At 43.3% G+C, this 22,232-nt stretch overlaps 1 protein-coding gene across 5 annotated transcripts in view; it reads left to right on the top strand.

The window, feature by feature from the left end:
• Positions 1–3,789: 3,789 nt before the first annotated feature.
• ATF6 (activating transcription factor 6) overlaps positions 3,790–22,232 on the top strand; it is a 198,685-nt gene continuing 180,242 nt past the window's right edge. Inside the window, exons 1-4 of one of the 5 annotated variants that reach the window (XM_049635268.1) lie at positions 3,790–4,908; positions 15,207–15,283; positions 18,631–18,718; positions 20,632–20,732. In XM_049635268.1, coding sequence (XP_049491225.1) covers positions 4,857–4,908; positions 15,207–15,283; positions 18,631–18,718; positions 20,632–20,732 — 318 coding nt within the window. In that variant the 5' untranslated portion in view covers positions 3,790–4,856. The remainder of the gene's footprint in view (positions 4,909–15,206; positions 15,284–18,630; positions 18,719–20,631; positions 20,733–22,232) is intronic. The other 4 variants (XM_049635270.1, XM_049635267.1, XM_049635271.1 and 1 more) reach the window with 4 other exon arrangements.

The following is a 22,232-nucleotide window of genomic DNA, read 5'->3' as shown; positions in this document are numbered from 1 at the left end:
CCTGATACGGGGCTCGAACCCACAAGCTGCAAGATCATGACCTGCACCAAAGTCGGACGCTTAACCAACTGAGCCACCCAGGCACCCTGAAATACAATTTGTAAGCAAGTTATAAATTCACTGGTCAGGTATCCCACCAACATTTGCAGCATCCTGACGAGTGCAAATTGAGGCCCATGTGCTATTTGTCTTAGTATTTGAAAGTTACAAATCAAGCTACCAAACTTATTCCCTTATCTTGACAAACATGCCTTCCTAAAGACCTGGAAGACAAGGTCGGAGTTTAAAATTCTCTGACTTTATGGATTCCTTGCCAAAACATGACAGTGTAGGAGAGTTGGCCCCTGACCTACAGACTGCCCCCTTTCCCCACCCCTGGGTTTGTTTATATGGCCCGTGCATATGCGGATGTGGACTTTCCACCTCACATTTCTAAGCTCTGTTTACACCCCTGGCATACAGCATTGGCACAGTTCACCCTTAGGAGTCAGAAACCTAAGCAAGCTTCAGAAGCAGGTGTGGAGCTATTTGGGCATAAGAAGTGTGTTTAGAAGGAGGCATGTGTTCCAGTTGGGCATCTCACCTTGGTACCATGGATTCTCCCCCTGCAGGAAGAGACACTGCCAGACGCCAGAGTAGAGTCCTCAGAAGTATGGATCTAGGCAAGGGTCTCCTTTAGGTCTCTAGACAAAACTCTCATTTTTTTTTTTTTTAATATTTATTTTTGAGAGAGAGAGACAACACGAGCAGGGGAGGGACAGAGAGAGAGGGTGACGCAGAATCGGAAGCAGGCTCCAGGGTCTGAGCTGTCAGCACAGAGCCCGACGCGGGGCTCGAACTCACGGACGGCGAGATCGTGACCTGAGCCGAAGTCGGACGCTTAACCGACTGAGCCACCCAGGCGCCCCTAAATAAGACATTTTTAAAAATCCTTTAAAGGAAACCTTTCGCATGAAAGTTGGGAACAAGTTAAAAGATGTACACTCTGCATCTGCCTTCAGTGTGGTACGAGAGGTCCTTGCCATTGCAACAACATAGGAGAGGAAACAACTGTACAAACCAACTGTAGAAAGGCATTTCTGAGCGAAAACTGAACATGGAACAGGTAGTAGATAATATTAAGGAATTATTAATTTTGGTGGGTATCGTAACAGTGTTGTAGTCATGTTTTTAAAAATTTGAAAAAAGCCTTGTCAGGATATCCATTAAAGTATTTATAGGTGAAATAACACGCTCTCTGGGATTTTCTTTAAAACACCCCAGGGGAAAAAACAAAGCAAAATAAAAAGTAAGTGTTGTGGGGAGAGAGGGTAGATAAAAAAAGAATGGGAAACTGTTGAAGTTGGGTGCCAAGAATGAGTCTTCACTACCTTTTCTTTGTGTTTGAAATTTTCCACATTAAAGGTCAATTTAAGGGGCGCCTGGGTGGCTCAGTTGGTTGAGCGTCCGACTTCGGCTCAGGTCATGATCTCGCGGTCCGTGAGTTCGAGCCCCGCGTCGGGCTCTGTGCTGACAGCTCAGAGCCTGGAGCCTATTTCAGATACTGTGTCTCCCTCTCTATCTCTGACCCTCCCCCGTTCATGTTCTGTCTCTCTCTGTCTCAAAAATAAATAAACGTTAAAAAAAAAAATTAAACAAAAAATAAAGGTCAATTTAAGGGGCGCTTGGGTGGCTCAGTTGGTTAGGTGTCCGACTTCAACTCAGGTCATGATCTCATGGCTCAGGAGTTCGAGCCCTGCATGGGGTTCTCTGCTGTCAGCACGGAGCGGACAATTTAAAAAAGGTTACAATGGGGGCACCTGGGTGGGTCAGTTGGTTAAGTGTCTGACTCTTGATCTTGGCTCAGGTCATGACCTCGTGGTTCTTGAGAGTGAGCTATATCGGGCTCTGCACTGGGCATAGAGCCTGCTTGGGATTCTCTCTCTCTCTCTCTCTCTCTCTCTCTCTCTCTCTGTCTCTCTCTCTCTCTCCCTCTGCCCCTCTTCCCCTGCTCACATGTGCTCTCTCTCACTCAAAATAAATAAATTTTAAAAAGAGGTTACATGCTAAAATAAAGTTTAAAATATTCGTATTTGCATACAAGTTTTTCTACATAGAAAATTCTGGAGATTTACAGACAAAATATTACAGTCACATAATTCAGCAAGGTTTTTAAATTTTTTTTAATGTTTATTTATTTTTGAGAGAGGGAGAGAGAGACAGAGCACAGGTGGGGGAGGGGCAGAGAGAGAGGGAGACACAGAATCCGAAACAGGCTCCAGGCTCCGAGCCGTCAGCACAGAGCCCAATGCAGGGCTTGAACTCATGAGCTATGAGATTATGACGTGAGCTGAAGTCAGATGCTTAACCGAAGTCGGATGCTTAAACCACGGCCACCCAGGCGCCCCATCCAGCAAGGTTTTTGGATACAGGATTGCTGTATAAAAATCAATAGTGCTACTATACCCCAGCAATAACCAAATAAGGAGAAAAAAAAGAATGTGAAAAACAAAACTATAAAACTATGGAAAGAAAATTTAAAACATCTCTGTGACCCGAGGAGAGGGAAGGATTTCTTAAGCAAGTTACAAATAGCACAGATCATAAACAGAAGATTGGTAAATTTGACTACATTGAAATTGAAACCTAAAGACAAAAACCCCATAAACAAAAAAACAAGTGTAAACTTAAGAGAAGGTATTGGCAACATATATACCAGTTAAATGAATAGAGTAGGCTAGCTAAAGACGTACATACCATTGAGAGAAAGAAAATACAATAGCAAATTTTGTAAGAATAGGCAATTCACAGAAGAGGAAATAAAGTTTAATAAACGCGAAAAGATCCACCCCATGTTTAATTGTCAGGGAAATGTAAATTATAGTCACACCCTTCACAGGGCAAAAAATGTGAAAGTGACCATATCTAGTGTTGGTGAGAATGTGGAGTAGAGAGCTCATCACTGGTAGAAAGGATGTAAATGGTATAATTTGGCAGATATTAACATTCATACTCTATGACCCAGCGTATATCTTAAAGACATTTTTGCACATATGCATGAAGAGAGTCATAGAAGGATGTATGTAACAGTAAAAATTTAAAACAATCCAAATGTCCGTTAGTAGAGAAATGAAAAATGAAATTGTGATATATAGATTTTTTTCAAGGAGATACCACGTAACGGTTCAAACGTGAATAGATCATCAAAAAGTAATGTTGAATAAGAAAAGTGGCTTGGAGAACATGAGTATGATACATTTATGTAAATTTAAAAATCCAACACAACACTAAATATATGTATCTACAAACATATTTAAACATGAGACAGGTAAAAATAAACATGGATTTGATTCCCATAAAATTCATAATAGAAGTTGTCTATGTGGGGGTGGGGGTGGGGAAATGAAGCAGGAGAAGAAGCAGAGTGGGGCTTTATCTATCATGTTTAATTTCTTACAGTATGAAAAATCTGAAAGAAAACTAGAAAATGTTAATATTTGTTAATTTTTGGCGATAGGGACGCAAATGCTTGTTTCATCGTCATCTGCGCTTTTCGGATAAAAATAAAAACTTTGAAAAAAAATGGCTGGAGTTCAGTCATGGTGATTAAAAAAAAAAAAAAAAAAAGACCAAGGTATCTGGTGGATGTAGAATAAAAGACTCTTGATGGTTTTATTTTAGGGCTTTCTTTTTATGGTCCGTTTTTGAATAGAAGCGATATTTATTTCACTATCTCATGTTTAGTTACCTCATGACACAAGGAATCATTTCGGGGAAATGTTTCCGGTTTGGGGTCCCAGGACTGGATTGAATACTGCGGATTATGCAATCCGTAGTAACCCCGCAGCCACGAGGAGTTCGCCGGATTCTGGGAAGCGTTTGTTTGGTTTAGTAACCATGGGAAGGATTCCACTCGGTCCTAGAGGGATCCGGGTTCTTAGGGTATTTGAAATACCCGCAGCTGAAATGCTGTAAGAAGGAATTCTATGACGTAGCGTTCTTGAAATTGTTCCGTCAAACTCAATCCAACCTTTCAGTGGCAGTTCGGGATGTGAATTGCTTCGGAACAAAACCGACTCTCCAGTTCCAGCAATAGAAAGATTACGAATCTACCTTATTCTAGGTTGTAGGGTCAGGTCGCTCGGATTTCCACTGCGAAGTACTATGCGTTAGAAACGCATATCTAGGAGATAGGTGTGAGGACGAGGAGTTCCCTCTTCTATATTCGCCTTGCTTAAATTTGTTTAAATAGAAGGGGGCTTTCTGGAAGTACGACGGACGTGCTGTTGTTTTGTTGTTTACCTCAGGTACTGTGCCCGTGAAGAGAGGCGGGTCTAACGAACGCGGCACAAGAGTTGAGTTTTTCTTTCACACACTCGTGTCTACGCAGAATTTTTACAATGACGGCCAGCGATTGCAAAAAAATTAAATCACATTGACTTTATGAGTCTCTGCCTTTGTTCCGAGATAGCTACACCGTGGTATTAACAAGGATATGCGAGGAACAAGCCGGTCTATCCAGAAAGGGCTTTTACTTTTCATTTCGACATCGATACATTTTATTTAACGAAAGTAGGGCTTATGTGTCTGTTTTTCTTTTTTTCCTTGAAACAGCGGGACAGAAAGTGCCGCAAACTCCCAAAGGGAACTAGTTACTCGGAGATCTGCTGAAAAGGAGCTCGGTCTCTGACGTTTCTCCTTTCTGATTTGCGCAAGCTCCCCGGGGCAGCGGGCGTAGTTTGTCTTCGCTCGGCCACCGTCCCCGCGCCGGGACGGGGTATTTTGTCCGCCTGCCGCCGCCGTCCGAGCTGTTAGTCACCGAGTTCCAGGCCGCGGGAGCGTGGGGTGTGCGGGAGCCGGCTGGCGTTGCCGGCACCATGGAGTCGCCTCTTAGCCCGGGCCTTTCTCACCGAGCGAACGAGGATTGGGGTGAGTGGCGGCCGAGAAGGTGCCAGCGCTGGCCGCGGGGTTCTTCCTCCCTCCTTCCGCCCACTTGTGGAGACAGGTGTGGGCGAACTCTGCCCCGGGAGCCGGGGCTAACTCGTCGCTTCCGTCCGTGGACCTGCCTGGAAGAGTCTAGCAGAACCGGGCGGTTTCTGCCCTGGCACCCGGCAGCGTAAAATGTTGCCTGATTGGAATTGTTACCGTGTTTCGCCATTTGCGCTGGGAAAGTACCAGGGGGTCAGGATGTGGGAGCGGAAAGGGCGTCGGTAAGAAGCAGAGGGCAGGATGGCTGGGATCACCAGAAAGGCTGGAAGCTGTTTTCTCAGTGTGGGATGTGGGCGGTGATTGCCGTGGAGTGTGTCTGTACGTGTTTGTGTGACAGAAGGGGAATGTATGCAAAGATCTTCGTGTCGCAGCTGCCATTGTTGGTCTAGACTTGATGTCCATCTTGGCAGAGAACCAAAGCACCTGACCTTGGGTCCCTGACTGCCTAGACCTAACGCTTAAAAACGGATGTAATCCTGACTGCCCTTCAGAAACAGCGCCAATTTGTTTTTAAGTTGTTTCGTGTCTCTTTTGTTTGGTTTTGTGATCGGGAAGAGCGGAATGGAAGGCAGTGGGAATGACGGTGGGGAAACTTTGTCATCTAGGTGTTTAGAGGAAACTTGTATTCTTCTCTTCGTTTTGGGACATAGGACTAATGCTGTTCTCCGGCTCCAGCGAGAATTTGGGATTGCGTGGGTCTCTGAGTGGGCCCTGTAGTGAGCCTACGCCTTTCACCTACTTTGGAACTTGGGGGGGAATCCGGGGGGAATCCAGACTGATCTTCATCTTTCCTCCTTGGGCCACCATTCGCGGTAGCAAGAGCGTAATCTCAATTCTATGTATTGAACTGAAGTCCTCATTTGATTTTCTTTTAAAAAAAAAAATTTTTTTTTAATGTTTATTTATTTTTGAGACAGAGAGAGACAGAGCATGAATGGGGGAGGGGCAGAGAGAGGGAGACACAGAATCGGAAGCAGGCTCCAGGCTCTGAGCCATCAGCCCAGAGCCCGACACAGGGCTCGAACTCACGGACCGCGAGATCGTGACCTGAGCTGAAGTCGGACGCTCAACCGACTGAGCCACCCAGGCGCCCCCTCATTTGATTTTCTAAGGACAGAACTCCTCTTAGATTATGTGCAGTAGGAGCTTTATTTCAGTCCTTGGGTAGATTTCCTAGGAGCTGCTGGAAGAAACTTGAGACTGTCGATTCCAAGTGTGTTTTCCTGAGCCAAATATAGTGGTGATAGGAATAATTACCATTTATCTAGCCCTTCGTTTGCGTCAGGTGTCCTGCTAGGCTCTTAACATGCATTGACTTCTTTAATCCTCCCTACAGCATAAGGAGGAGGTATTATTAACTTACAGATGAAAAAACAGGCTGAGAGAGAGAGCGTGAATGTTCAGTGTTGTAGCAAGTGAGGGGAGCAAGCAGGATCAGGAGGTTTGTTTACCTCCAAAGCCTGTGCTCTTAGTCACTATTCCAGAATGCTTTTCCTAAATTATTTCTACAGATTTGATTCTTCCCAAGATCCACCCCCTCCATCAGTTATTAATAAATCTAGGTCAGGTAGTTATGGTTTTTCTCAGCTAGCTAACTATTATATTTTTATGATATCTCTTAAACTATAACTGTGGGGCACTTCCTCATAGCGTTTTCTCTTTCCAGCCTGCATTGTGGTGATTGATCTGATAAATTGACTCCCAGTCCTAGTGTTCTTTTACAGAGCGTTCAATTCTTTGTAGTCGGTTCACTGACTCAACTCAGGTATCCTGCCCTGTCCCTCCCTGAATGTGCGCATTTCCCATTGTTTTCCAGGCTTCTCTTTTCACACTGTTAACAGTCTTCTCTTAGTTGAACACTTCAATTCTGATTCATTAGGGGTTCAGTAAGTGGAGTGGATTTTGCAGGCACCAAAGTGAAACGCTGTTGCCTGCTGGCGTTTTTCAGTAGACTGTGGATTCTTTTTCTAGGAGTTGCCATTTTGAGTATTCAGATACCTCACTGATTTATTTGATTTTTTTTTTTTTTATATTAGAAGGTGGCCAGTTAAATTTTTAAATTCAGCTTATGTGATTAGAACTTGTGACCCTAACAACTTTGAATAATAAAGTGGTTCGCTCAGAACTGCCTATGGTGGGATGTGCTTTTTCCCTTTAACCTGGGTAATGAAATTTAGAGCAGGGGTTTGCCAACATTTATTTTCTGTAAAGGTCCAGATAGTAAGTATTTTAGTCTTTGTGGTCTTGTGGTCTCTGTTGGAACTACTCAACTCTGCTGTTAATAGTGCAAAAGCAGCCAGGGGCAATGTAAACTGAACGTGTAAATGAGTTATCACTGTGCTTCCATACAACTTTTTATTTCTGGACACGAAATCTGAATTTCACATAATTATTTTTAATGCTTAATAGGCTTTTTGAGGGTACAGTTTTACACTTACAAAATAATTGAGCAGATAGTACACAGAGTTCTATATACACCCCCATCGCCATTTTCCATATTGGCAACATCTTGCGTTAGTGGAGTGAATTTGTTACGATTGATGAGCCAGTATTGATCCAATATTATTAACGAAAGTCCGTGGTTTACATTAAGATTCCCTCTGTGTTGTACATTTTGTGGGTTTTGACAGATGCCTAATGTCACGCACGTACAGTGTCCTACAGAATAGCTTCATGTACCTAAAAAATCCCCCGTACTCCACCTATTCATTTCTTCCTCCCTCCCTCCCGAGCCCCAGGCAACCACTGATCTTTCACCATCTCCCCAGTTTTGCCTTTTCAGAATGTCATATAGTTGGAATCATACAGTCTGTAGCTTCCTGCACTTAGCAACATGCATTTAAGACCTATAATTTTTCATGACTTGGAAGCTCTTTTTTTTTTTGTCTTTTAAGCACTAATATTCCACTGTATGGACGTACTACTGTGTGTTAGTCGCTCAGCCCGCCGTAACAAACTACCATAGACGGGGTGGCTTACACAACAGAAATTTATTTACTGACGGTTCTGGAGGCTGGAAGTCTGAGATCAGGTGCCAGTAAGGTCACGTTCTGGTGGGGGCTCTCTTTCTGGCTTGTGGATGGCTGCCTTTTCACTGCATCCTCACAAGGCAGGGGCAAGAGAGGCGAAAGAGAGGGAGAGGGGAGAAGAGAGAAGGGCGAGAGAGAAGGGGGGTGGGGAAGGATCTCTCTCTCTCCCTCTTCCTAGAAGGCCACAGTCCTATCAGATTAGGGCCCTGCTCTTCTCTCTTCTATTGTCATTTAACCTTGATTACCCCTTAAAGACCACCTTGTCTCTCTCTGGACATAGTCACACTGGGGGGTATGGCTTCAAGATACAAATCTGGGGGGATGCAATTCAGTCCATAGCACAGTTTGCTTATCCATTTACCTACTGAAGGACATCTTGGTCGCTTTCACATATCGGCGGTTATATGTTCACACACAGCTTTTTGTGTGGACAAGTTTTCAAATCATTTGGGTAAATACCAAGAGGCACAATTGCTGGGATCACATTTAGTTTTGGAGGAACCTTCCAAAGCGGCTGTACCGGTTTTGCTCTCCCACGAGCAGTGAATGAATGTTCCTGGTCCTCCATAGCATTTGATGTTGCCGGTGTTTTGGATTTTAGCCATTCTAATAGGTGGGTGTGGTATCTCGTTTTAATGTGCAGCTGCCTGATCCCATACGATGTGGCGCATTTCTTCATATGCTTGTCACTTGCATGTCCTCTCCTTCTCTTCTGTCCCTCCCTGTCTGGGCTTTGTGCAGAAACCACCTCTTTGCCACATGTAAGGTGCATGTACCAAGACCAGAAGCTTCTATCTGCTTCTGTGGTTTCTTTTACGTCTTCAGTCTCCTCTGTGAAAGTTGGCTTTCCGGCACTGACCGCAGCCTGACCCTCCCCTTGGTTACAGCTGCTTTCTCTGAAGGCTTGGGGAATGGCTGCCATTTTCATTCTCAAAACCTTTTTGCCATTCGGGCCTCAAAAGGTGGGATAAGCACCTTGGTTTTCACCGCTGCTTTCGGCTAGCTCTCCTTTCATCCTCCCTGAGAAAATCCCGTTTAAATCTCACGTCACAATATGCCGTCCTCTGTCTCTGTCACAGTCAGGCATCTGCTGCTTCCGAGTTTATTCTCCCTCCCTCCCTTGTTGAGAAATTTTAGCTCCTCGCTTACTGTCACTCTTCTCGAATATTCCTTCCTTGGATGATTTCAGAGTCTCAGAGGAGATACTTCAGATACCCTGAGCTCTCATTTCTGGGCCTCCTCTCCACCAGGGATCTTGCCTTCCACCCTGTCTCAGCCATTTACTCCCCCATCATAGGCCGAAACCTTGTCAGCACTGAGAACCGTCTCCATTTCAACACCCCGCGCTCTGACCACCACCCCCTGTCTTACCAGCTCACTCCCCGTGGCCCTCCACCAGTTCCTGCGACCCTACAGACACGCCATCTTTTCACTGTCCCCCGTTTCCTCTCTGTCGTCACTTCCTCCTTACCCAGGTCAGTTCCATGGGCAGTCGTAACCACTCTGTTGCTCATACCCTCCATACCCTGGTCTGTGTCTTGTTTTGTAGTTCGTTCTCTCTCCCTCTCTCTCTGGTGAACCACAACCTCGGTTAAATCTAACTGGCTTAGTAAGCTGAACCAGGCCTCGAGGCCGTCGGCTGGCTGATCGGATCTGCCTGGTCCTCTCATTCTCCACTTAGATGTTTGTTTTTATGAAGTGTCTTCTCTCTTCGAACCTCTGTCACCCCCTGGCCCTCCCTTGAATCAGAAGAGAACTTCCAGAATCTCCCACTAACTCATCTACCCACCTACCAGCATACTTGCCTTCTCTTCTCTCGTTGAGAACGAATGGCTTCTCCCGTGTGCTGTAGATCCCTCCTCTTTAGCCAAGAGCCTTGCTCAAGCCTTCTTCCCTCTGTTGCCTTCTTCATTTCCCTCTGTGCTAGATCATCTGTGCTAGTCAGTAAACAGAGTTGTTGCTCCCATTTAGAGTAAAGAAAAAACCCCTCCAAACCCTCTTTAGAGGTTACTTCCCCTCTAGCCGCTTCTGCATTTTTCTTTATGTTACGGCAGAATTCTTAAGAAAACAAAACAAAACATGTTCACCGACTCCGGTTTCTCCTCGTCTCTTGCTCTCACCGCAGCCAGGCTCCACCACACCACCAAAGCTGTTCTTACTGATGTCATCCCTGATATCCATTATGTGACGCCTGGTGGCCGTTTGTCAACTTGCTAAACTTACAAGAAGTAAATGAATACCTAAGAGGTCAAAGTCGAGGTCACAGCTACCATAGTTTACTACTGTGAAGGGACATCTAACTGCTGGTCGTGTGGGATTGGTGAAAAGGATGTAGGAATGGGCAGTGGATTTTAGAGATTCCTTAGAGGTGACCAGCACTTTCTTAGGGATACTACAGGGATGTTCTGTAGGTATACAAATGTGTTTATCACCCTACTTGCAACATTTTTTTTTAAACCACAGAAAAGTTTTTGTTCAAAAACTACAGAAAATTAAAAGATTGCTCTAGTGACGCCTTGTATTTCCCTTATCTAGATTTACCAACTGTGAACATTCTTTATTACCCACACTTCCCTCTTCTTTCATCATCTGAAAGTAGGCTACAGATAATATGAAACTCATAAACATTTCATCATGTACCTCCTAAGAACAAGGAAGCAGGTATTTTTTTTTTTTTTAAACAGCATGGATTCATACCAATACCCACAGTTCAAAGCCAGTACCACAGGGTTCTTGCTCACCTTCTTACGTTATACACTTGTATTTCTTTTCTTCTGTAAAAATCCGGATTCCCAATAATATCTTGTTTTTAATCTCGCTCTAGCTGTGCTGTTGAGAATGGCCTGAAGGGTGGGGCCAGGGCGGAAGCAGGGAGACCATTTGGAGGCTGTTACAGCAATGCAGGTGAATTGCGGTGGTAGCGTGCAGGTATGGGAGTGGTTGGATTATGGAGATGCACAGATATACTTACGTATATACAAATATACTTGTATATATTTATGAACACATAAGTATACAAATAATATATTACATAAATATACATAAGATAAATATACATAAGATCTACAAATATACTTACGTATACTTCTGAATACACACGTATTTTTTGTTTAGATTTTAGTTTTCAGATAGTTTCAAACTTAAAGAAAAATTGGAAAAACAGTACAAAGAACTTTTGCATGCCCTTCACACAGACTCTGTTAAATTTTACCGTGTTTGCCCCATTTCTTTCCCCAGAGAGAAAGAGAGAGAGATGTGTCGACCCATTATCTTTAAAGGCTACAGTGTGTATCCCCTCCTCGCCAAACAAGGATACTCCTGTATTACTACCACGTACTCCTTCCAGTCAGGAAATAAACATTGCCACATTGCCATCCATCTCACAGACGCCATTCAGACTTTGCCATCTGTCTTTTTAAAAAAATTTTTTTTAATGTTTATTTATTTTTGAGAGAGAGAGAGCATGCACAAGTGGGAGAGGGGCAGGGGTGGGGGGGAGACCCAGAATCCGAAGCAGGTGGCAGGCTCTGAACTGTCAGGACAGAGCCCAATGCAGGGCTCGAACCCACGAACCGTGAGATCCTGACCTGAGCCAAAGTCAGATGCTTAACCAACTGAGCCACACAGGCACCCTGCCGTCTGTCTTAATAATGGCTCTTTTTCCTTTCTTGACTGGGATCCTACCTGCGAATACACATCACTTTTACTTGTCAGGTCTCCTTAATGTCCTCCAGTCCATAATGGTTTTTTAGTCTTTTTCTGTCTCTTGTGTCCTTGACAGTCTTAAAGACTACAGGTTTCTATTCTCTAAGAGGACTCTAAACCTGGGTCTGTCCGCCGTTCCTCATCACCAGAATCAGGTCATGCACCCATGGCAGGAATGCCAGGAGAGTGATGCTTGTGCTCTTCTCTATGAATCACATCTGGAGGCCCACCATGTTGACTTGTCCCAAGGTGAAGTTCTCCTTGATCACATGGTCAAGTTGGTGTCTGCCAGGTTTCACCTCTGTAAAGTCACTACTTTCCCTTTTGTATTTGATTGCTGTTTTGGGGGAGCTAATCGGCCGTGACACCAATCTCCTTTTCCTTGTTAAACCTCCACCTGCCAGCCCTAGTCCCTGCCTGTGTCAGCCAAATGGTGATTTTGTCCGCATTTACTAATTGACATTGTAGTGTAAGTAAGGACTGTCTCTAGGTATGTATGCGTGTATATATATGTATTTATTTCATTATGACTCCTCTGTTTGATTCAGCGGGTTAAAATCCGATACTCCCTTTTTATTTTGGTGCTCACATTTTCCCCAGTTTGACCAGCGGGAGTCCATTCGTATTAGCTCTTTTACTCTTTTGACATACTCCAGTCATTCTCGGAGAGTTTCCTTATTTTCTGGCATAACAGGATCTTCCATTCTTATCTTGCACTTTCCCTGCTTCAGCTTTGGCATCAGCCATTTCTCCAAGGAGCTCTTTAGTGGACTTCCATTTAGTGGAGGATGGCATTTAGCATCCGAGATCTGAGCACACAGTATGTTCATTGCTACTGCGATATCACTGTTCTGACTTTCAGCCCACATACAGAACTAGGAAATGTGTGTGTGTGTGTGTGTGTGTGTGCGCGCGCACACACATGTATAAAAACATCTGCAAGTCTTCTGTGTACATATATGTTTTAGACATGGGTTCATACTAATACTTCCCCTGCCAGTCCAACATCTTAGGGTTCTTTTAGGCTCTTTCCTTTCCATGTTTGTAAATTCTTTCTTAGATAGTGAGAAACCTGGCTCTGGTTATTTTAGGTGTATTTGATCACTTGTTCAGGTGATGAAGGTATTTGTTCAGTGTCGTCATTCTCTTAAACACTCAGGCTGCCTCTTCCATCTGCCTCTTTGTTCTCCCACCTCCTGCCCCATTTCCTTGGCAGCCCCAGCATGCTGCCACCGACACTGGGCCGCCCCCTCTGTCACACCATCCCATTTCCTTGGACGCCGGTTACGTTGCCACAGATGATGACACATAGAGCCCCATCACGCTCATTGCCCTGCTTCCTCAGAAGCTGATATCTCAGTGTTGGGAAGGGTACAGAAGAAAAGGAAAGGTGGGAGGGGAAGGAAGAATGGGAAGGAAAGGTAGGAAGCCAGATTATGGATATACAGTTTTAAGACAGAACTGATGGGAGTTGCTGGCGGTTTGAATATGGAGAGTGAAGAAGAGAAGCTAAACAGTGACTCCGAGCAGGGTTTTTGACTTGAGCTCCCAGGAGAATTGAATTGTCGTTGACTGAGATGAGGACAAAGCAATAGGGGATTTGGCGGGGGGTGGTGGTGGTGGTGGTGGTGATCAGGAGCTAAGTCTTGGATGTGCTAAGTTTGAGACCTCCAAGAGGAGATGACCCAAGAGGTGTATTGTGTGTGTGCATGCATCTTGACGTATGGGCTGGACATGTATATTTGGGAATCCTTGGCATGTAGACGCTGTTTAAAGCCATGAACTCAGCTGAGATCACAGAGGAGCAGAATGGATGGAAGAGTTTATGCTAAGCCCCCAGGGACAATTTCACGCTGGGAGATGAGGAGGGACCGACAAGGTAGGGTCAAGCAGTGAAGTGGAAGGAAAACCAGGTGATTGTGGTGATTTGGAAGCCAAGTGAAGCAGATGTTTCAGCTAATAAGAAAGCATCAACTCTGTCAAATGTTGCTGATAGGTCAAGACGATGACCTTAAACCTGTCGTTGAATTTAGCAATATGGAGATCATCGGTGACGTTAATAACCATTTGTGTGTGGGAGAGGAGCTTGGTTAATGTAGCCTCCAGAAAGAGTGGGAGAAGAGAAAGGAGAGACGGCAGGTAGAGAGGACTCTTTCCAGGGTTTCAAGCGCCGTGTAAGGCACACGGCCACAGTTACCTACTTCTGTGTTTGCGGCTCTGCCGCTGAGTGCGAGGCAGTCCTTTTGTGAGAGTTGTGTGAATAACCTTTCACTATCACTACACACAAAATTTGTTGCTAGGCATTATTTGGGTGTAGGTTGGTGAAACGATTGTGTCATTGGCTGAGTTAATGACAGACGGGCAGTGTTGCTCCTGTACATGTTATAAGTGAAGAAATCCCCGGAGCAGTTTCAGTGGCATGATACTGGGGAGGATAAGTTTGTTTTTGTTTTGAATTTTTTCAGTTTATTTATAATGAGAGAGTGAGAGAGGGAGCATGCAAGCAGAGGAGGGAAAGAGGGAGAAAAGAGAATCCCAAGCTGTCATCACAGAGCCCGATGCGGCGCTCTATCCCATGAACCATGAGATCATGACCTGAGCTGAAATCAAGAGTTGAACACTTGACTAACTGAGCCACCCAGGCGCCCCCTAGGGGGTATAAAGGCAAACTGCGATTTGGAAAACTGAAGTTCTTGAGATTCCAAAAATGTTAGAGAAAGTGGACACTTTACAGGTTGTGTGGTAATCAGCTGCCTTTGGCCTTGTCAGCGCCTTGACCTTTGTCTATAAGAAGTTGCAACTTCGTTTATTGAAGAATATTTTCTATGTCCGTAAGTTGCTTGGTTTATAATGAAATCTTTTTTTTTTTTTAATTTATTGCAGTTTTTTTAAAAAAGATTTTGTTTTTAAGTAATCTCTACACCCCATATGGGGCTTGAGCTCATGACCCCGAGAGCAAGAGTCACATGCTCCACTGACTGAATCAGACAGGCGCCCCTATGATGAAATCTTACTAGGAAATTAGAATTAGTTAGATTTGCTGAAATAAATTTAACCATTTAGACAAGTGAGTCCTTGATTGTTTAGGTAGAAAGTTGGTTGCACCCGCCACTTAAGGCTTGGATGACAAATACATAGTACATACGCTGCCGTAGTCCTCTCCTACCGTCGCTGCTGATCAGCCACAGTGCATTTTCATGCTGAGTCCAGCTGTGGCCTCAGAATTCGTGTTAGTAATGTTCCAGAAAGTTACTACCATTTAGTCCATTGTGACCCGACATAAAACTTGTTAATCCCTGGTGTAAGGACTTAGATCGCAAGATAATAATTATGCAGGAACAACACATAAATTAGAAACAGCTTTGAATTGGTTGTCATTCACACGGCTAGAGTTTATCAGTAATAGTAATGGCTGATGAGGACCCCAATAGAGCTGGGTTACAGCGCTTAATTCTTTTGTTGAAACGTGGAATTGACAGTTAATCTCTATTCTTTTGTGCGAAGATTCTGCTCTGTTTGCTGAATTTGGCTATTTCACAGACACTGATGGCCTGCAGTTGGACACGACAAAGGAAACTTACGTAAGTATTCACTAGAGGGGAATGACTGAGTAACGTGATATTTAATCTTTAATCACTGCAAGATGGTTTCGGGATGACAGGTTTAGGCCAGCGATTTAAAGTTTAAATAACTTAGTGTTAAGTATGAAAATCAGCAGCCATTTTTTACTCAGTAAATTCAGGATTGTAGAAATTGCATCGATCTTGGCGCGAGAAGACCTGTGTTCTAAGTTTACTTTGGCCCCAGGGTTGGGTGACTTGGAAAAGTCAGTTGACTGCCTACTTTTTGGCTTCTATAGAATACTTTGCTGCATAAGGGAAACGATGATGTTAAAGGGTGTACGTGAGTCGTGGATCCACTCAAGTAGAACTTACTAACTTCCTTTTTAAAAGTTATGTATCCTTAGTGTAGAAAGCTCTCAAACTCAGACATATCCTTATTTTTTGCCTTTGAGTGGTTAGAAGTCTGTGTAAAAGCTATCAGAGCACGTTGAATCCTCAAAAGTATTTTTTTTTTGTCTTTTTTGTGTTCATACATAGTACGTTGGCCCATGGAGCTCTTATTTTGTCTTATTCTTTAATGGATGAGGTGCTGTTCACTTGGAAAGTGAACAGAGTGATTTTATATGTATATCAGTGAGGTTGGAGATTTGTTACTTACGTTTTAAGCCCTTATTAACCTGAGTATAAAAATACGTAGTGCTTACTTAGTGAGTTTCTCAGACATTTCTCAAAGAATAATTTAGCAGTTGTTTTAGTATGAATCAGTAGAAGAGAGTAGGATATAGAATTGATTAAAACAATTTTTTTTTGTTTTTTTTTTGAGAGAGAGAGAGAGAGACAGAGACAGAGTGTGAGTAGGGGAGGGGCAGAGAGAGAGAGGAGACACAGAATCTGAAGCAGGCTCCAGGCTCTGAGCTGTTAGCACAGAGCCGGTGTGGGGCTCGAACTCATGAACCGTGAGCTCATGACCTGAGCTCATGCTTAAGTCAGACGCTTAACTGACTGAGCCACCCAGGTGCCCCCAGGATAGATTTTTAAAAATCAGTATGTGAACTTTTTTTTAAGCTATTTATTTTGAGAGAGAGAGAGCATGAGTCAGGGAGGGGCAGAAAGAAGGGGAGAGAGAATTCCAATGTGCCCTCAGTACATGAAATTTTAATGGCTTTGCTTACTTTGTGAGGTGTTTTAGAATGTGGTCTCTTGGTGGTGCCTTGGTGGCTCAGTTGGTTAAGCATCTGACTTCAGCTCAGGTCATGATCTCACAGCTCGTGAGTTCAGGCCTCATATTGGGCTTTCTGCTGTCAGCACAGAGCCTGCTTCAGATCTTTCTCTCTCTCTTGAAGATAAATAAACATTAAAAAAAAATAGAATTTGGTCTCTTGATTACATTGGCTTTATTTGTTTTTAAAAATTTATTTATTTTTGAGACAGAGCAAGAGGGGGATGGGCAGGGGGAGAGAGAGAGAGAGAGAGAGAGAGAGAGAGAGAGAGAGAGAGAGAAAGAAAGAATCCCAAGCAGGCTTCATGCTGTCAGTGCAGACCCCGACGTGGGGCTTGAACTCACGAACTGTGAGATCATCACCTGAGCCTAAATCAAGAGTTGGTCACCCAACTGACTGAGCCACCCAGGAGCCCCTAAATTGACTTTAAATATTGGGCGGTTGCCAAAGCAACTGATATTCTTTTACAGCCTCTCCAGCTAAAACCATCAAGAAACACTGTAGTAAATTTGAAAGGTTCAGGGATATATGGTTCTCATTTTATACCATTTCTTACCTTCCACAAGGCATTCAGTCTTTCAGTTCCTTGGTATTTCTAGTCTAAAATGAAGGGGTTGGATTAGATGGTTTCTGAGGGCCCTTTCTACCTTTAAAATTGTGTCATTTTTCTTTCACGCATTAGTAGATTTTTCCATGAGAAGTCATTGAAAAGCCAGAATAGAGAGGTATAAATATGTTTCACTTTACATAAAATAGGCCTGTTAAGTTTCCAACCAGATAGAATTCTTAGGCCGTGAAAAGTATTTTACTTTTTTGGCTGAAGACTGAGAGAAGCATCTCCGAAGTAGGTCACGTCCACTATTATATGTTTAAAAACTATTATATGTTTAAAAACTACTATAGCACTCAGGTAGGCTTTGTTGTTTAATTTACTTACGCCAACAAAGTTTAAGGATGTTTTTGGTTGCTGAAAGTATGAGGTTGCTTAGTTTCATGATGTGTAGATTCAAATAAGAGAAAAAAGCAAAGGAGGTTGATTTAAAAAATGATTGTTTCATGACTTAAGTAGTTTTTTCTTTCTTTTCACATGAACTTCCATACATTCTTTTTATATAACTTGCACCAATATTCACTTAGTTAAGGGCAATGTGATAAAACTGTTCTCTCTTTTTTAAAAAACAACTTGTTTTTTTTTAATGTTTACTCATTTTTGAGAGAGAGAGAGAGACAACGTGAGCGGGGTGGGGCAGAGAGAGGGAGACACAGAATCCAAAGCAGGCTCCAGGCCCTGAGCTGTCAGCACAGAGCCCAACGTGGGGCTCGAACCCACGAACTGGGAGATCGTGACCTGAGCCAAAGTCACATGCTCAACCAACTGAGCCAGCCAGGCACCCCACCTTCTCTCCTTTTGTTCTCAATAAAAATAAACCACAAAATAGACGTTGTGAAATACTATGATTTTAGAAATTATTACCAAATGGTTGTTAATAATTAAGAGATTAATCTTTAATTTTTGCCTGAGGCTTACTTTCTTTACTGTTGCTGTTTTATTATCTGTCACATTAAGTTAATATTAACTGCCTTGAACTTTGTAGTACCATTTATATATTGCTTACTTCTGTTTTTGTCTCCATAACCCTAGACACTTAAGATAATAGTACTGTCTTGATCTCAAACACCTGTGAGGGCTCTGAAATCATGTGACAGTTCTTTATTTATGTATAATAGTATAAGATGGCTATTCAGATGACCCAGAATGTGCTTATATTTAAGTAAGAAACATTGTCATCTAAATGAAAAAAAAAACAACTTTAAGAGTCCCTCTAAGAAGTGTATTGACTTCTATTTTGAGAAACCTAGTTTTATCTTCTAGGATTAAAAAAAAAAATTAGAAATTTTATTTTAGAAGTTTGAAAAGGTACTGTACAGTAGAAAAAAGATAATTGTCCATTTTTCTGTGGATCGCTTCTTGCTTACATAACCATTTTAATATTTGATATAATTGAAGATTCAGCTGAAGTCTCGTTATGAAGTTGGGTAGTAGCAGTTATATTATTTATGGCCAGTTGTGTCTGAGGTTTGATTTCTAGATCTTTTTATTCTTCTAATATCCTTTTGCTGATATCCTTTTCCTGAAACCTACAGGAAAATAATTTTGATACTCTTGATTTTGACTTGGATTTGATGCCTTGGGAGACAGGCATTTTGGACATCAACAACCAGTTCTGTACAGGTAATGGTGTATTTCACTGGTAAATATTTTAAACAGATCCATTTTATTTTGTAGTTTGGTAACAGTCAATACTAGGTGGGGTTACTGGGCTACTTTGATGGGTCAAAAATTCCAGGGACTATATATTCTACTTTTGATGTGGCAGGGCACATACAAGTTTCTTGCCAGAATGGATAGAAAGAATTTCATGTTATGTTTTAGTCGCATAATGAATTGAGAATTCATACCCAAAATCTTGATTTTGAATTATATACAATATCTCTGGAAGAGGTTAGCCTGTCTGAGAACCAGACAGAATTTAGGGAATCAAAGAGAAGAAGCTTGGGGTATCTGATACACATGCTTCTGTGGAAGGGGCACACCCCTGGCTGATGCTAGTATCTTTAAGGAACCCTGATAAAGTATGTTTGGGATGTGCTCAGAGAGGCTGGGACCTGGAGGAAACTGCCACTTCTGGGATGGAGCGGATGGGAGGAGGAAGAAACCCCCTTCTCCCCTCTCTTCACTTTAGCGTCCCTCTAGTGTCTCCCACTGATGGGGCCTAAAAGGGAGCCAGCTGGGACATGTCTTAATAGTGTGCGTCGCAGACTATAAATAGGAGGTAGACTTAGCGCGGAGAGATAGTGAGTCAGTCAGTCACCCGCACGTCCTCCCATCCAAATTGCAGTCCTCCCCACCCCTGCATGTCCCAGTCCCTCATTTTATATATTCCTGTGTCTTGCTCAATACCTGTCTTCCCTCAAAGAATACGGGCTACCCAAGGCCGGTGTTCTGGTTACTATTGACAGGTAGCAAACTACTCTAGAACTTTGTGGCTTAAAACAACAACCGTTTTATTATGCTCCCAGGATCAGTGAGTCAGGACAGGGTACGCCAAGGGTGGCTTTTTTCTGCCGTGTGATGTCCAGACCGCAACTGGGAAGGTTGAAAGGCTGGAGTAGCTTGAAAGTTGGGGGCTAGAATTAGCTTAATATCTCTTCACTCACGTATCTCTTGCCTGGCCCGAATGGCTTGATGACCAGGAGTGTCAGAGCACCTGCACCTGGTCTTTCTGTGCGGCTGAGCTTGCTCTCAGCTTGGTGGTCTCACGTAGTCAGCCTTCAGAGGCTCTGATGTAAGTGTTCAGCACACAGAGTAGAAGCTCCGTTTGCCTGATGTCTCCCAGCCTTGGAATCCGTGGAGCGTGACTTCTATACTCTGTTGATGGAAGGAGTCCTAAGACCCCCTTGCTTCAAACGGAGGGAAACAGATGCTGCTTCTCACTGGGGAAGGGCAAGATCACATTACAGATTAGGAGGGATGGTAGAGGTTTTGCAGCTAACTCTGGACAGTGCAGTCTGTTGCAGGGATGTGCCCTCTCTCATTCCCACCCTGTCGCAGACTTGACACCCAGGAACGTGACCTCGGCTGTAGTTGCTTGAAAGATACGAACGGTATGTGCGATTTAATCGTACTGCCAAGAGTGTTTTCCAAAATACTTGTTGCCGATTTCCTGTACTTTGAAAAGTGATTTTTGGACGAACCTGTAATGTTTTGCATATGGTATAATATTCCGAAGGTCCGACAAGTCTGTATGGTAGAAGGATGTCTCCTTCAGCTGCCGTTCCTCAGCCAGCACGTTCTCCCCAGAGACGACCACAGTTACCGATGTGTTCATGTTTATCCTTCCAGAGAACTAGTGCACCTGAGGGAAGATACATACATATGCACGTATATAATTTATTATACAAATGGTAGCCTACTCCATTCACTGTTTTCTGCATCTGGAATTTACATTCGATGATGTGTTTTGGTGACCTTAGCTTCAGTGTGATTGGATTTTAAGAGTAGATTTTACCTTCTTTCCTCCTAATTGTATTCTGAGTTTGTATGGTGCAGCGGGAGAATTTTTACTCCATGTTTTTCCATTAAAGGCATTAAGGCAGAGCCTCAGCCACTTTCTCCAGCCTCTTCGAGTTGTTCAGTTTCCTCTCCTCAGTCCGTGGACTCTTGTTCTTCAACCCAGCACGTTCCTGTAAGTAGCCAGTCTTTTACTGTGATTTTTAAAAAAAAATTTTTGAAGTTCTTTAAAACTTATTTGTGAGAGACAGAGACAGAGTGCAAGTGGGGGAGGGGCAGAGAGAGGGAGACACAGAATCCGAAGCAGGTTCCAGGCTCCGAGCTCTCAGCACAGAGCCCGACGCAGGGCTCGAACTCACACGCCGCGAGATCATGACCTAAGGTGAAGTCAGACGCTTAACCGACTGAGCCACCCAGGCGCCCCCTTTTACAGTGATTTCACAGTGATTTTGATTATAATGCTGTCTGGAAATCATGCATGTGGAAGAGGCAGTTAACATTTATTAAATGCTGCTGTGAATCTTATTATCTCCTTTAATCCTGAGGGAATGGAGTCTCGAGGAAGGGCCTTGGGAGGGCAATAAATTCTTTGCCCCTTTGGTTTTGCCCTCCTTCCCCTATGTTCTTGCCTTCATGATTTCATTTTCTTTGCACTTTACCAGTATCCAATATTTTTTTTTGTTTATTGGCTTACTGTCTTTTCTCCCTGGTGCCCTCTCTCCTGCCTGTTAGAATATACATTCTTTGAGGACAGGGAAGGCTCTAAGATGGTCTGTTTTTGTAATGCTTTGGTCATAGAACCTAGAATGGATTTTTAAAATTTTTTTTAATGTTTTATTTTTGAGAGAGAAAGATAGAGAAAGAGCGAGCAATCAAGCAGGTGAGGGGCAGAGAGAGGGAGACACAGAATCCGAAGCAGGCTCCAGGCTCTGAGCTGCACAGAGCCCGACGTGGGGCTCGAACTCAAAAACCGTGAGATCGTGACCTGAGCCGAAGTCCGACACTCAGCTGACTGAGCCCCCCAGGTGCCCCATAGTTTCTGTTTTTTTGTTTTTTTTTGTTTTTTTTGATGTTAAGAAAGTATCCCTCTAATTCTTGTGTTTTAGGACTTTTATGAGGAATACTTGCTGAATGTTATGAAATAACCTTTTAAGCATCTAAGGCCATGAAGATAATCGTATCCTCTTGTGTTGTTAGCTTGTACTCTTTGGTTTCTCCCAGATACACTCTGAAATACTGTAAGGTTCATAGAGACCAGTGTGTGGCTGGGGCTGAGTAGTTGTTGAGGATCAGTGAGCGACAGAGCTCTCATTCTCACCGGCATGACTGGGAATGACCATTTCTCCCCTATTTTCTCCAAGTCATTTTAACTTCTTTTCTTCTGATCGAAAAAAAAAAAAAAAAAAAAGATTTTTTTAAAAAACTTGCCTTTGGTTACCATTTGCATTTTTTTCATTGAAGTGGCTGTTCCTGTCCTTGTCTATCTTGGGCAGATATGTGCCCCAGTATGTATCTTTTAACTTTATGGTCTATTTTTTTTATTAGTTATTTATTTAAAAAAAATTTTTTTTAGTGTTTATTTATTTTTGAGACCGAGGGAGACAGAGTGCGAGTGGGGGAGGGGCAGAGAGAGAGGGAGACACAGAATCTGAAACAGGCTCCAGGCTCCGAGCTG

The sequence above is a fragment of the Panthera uncia genome, chromosome F1 (assembly GCF_023721935.1).
Source record: "Panthera uncia isolate 11264 chromosome F1, Puncia_PCG_1.0, whole genome shotgun sequence".
NCBI classification, from domain to species: domain Eukaryota; kingdom Metazoa; phylum Chordata; class Mammalia; order Carnivora; family Felidae; genus Panthera; species Panthera uncia.
The sequence above is the reverse complement of the archived record's forward strand: the minus strand, read 5'-3'. Positions and strand labels throughout refer to the sequence as shown.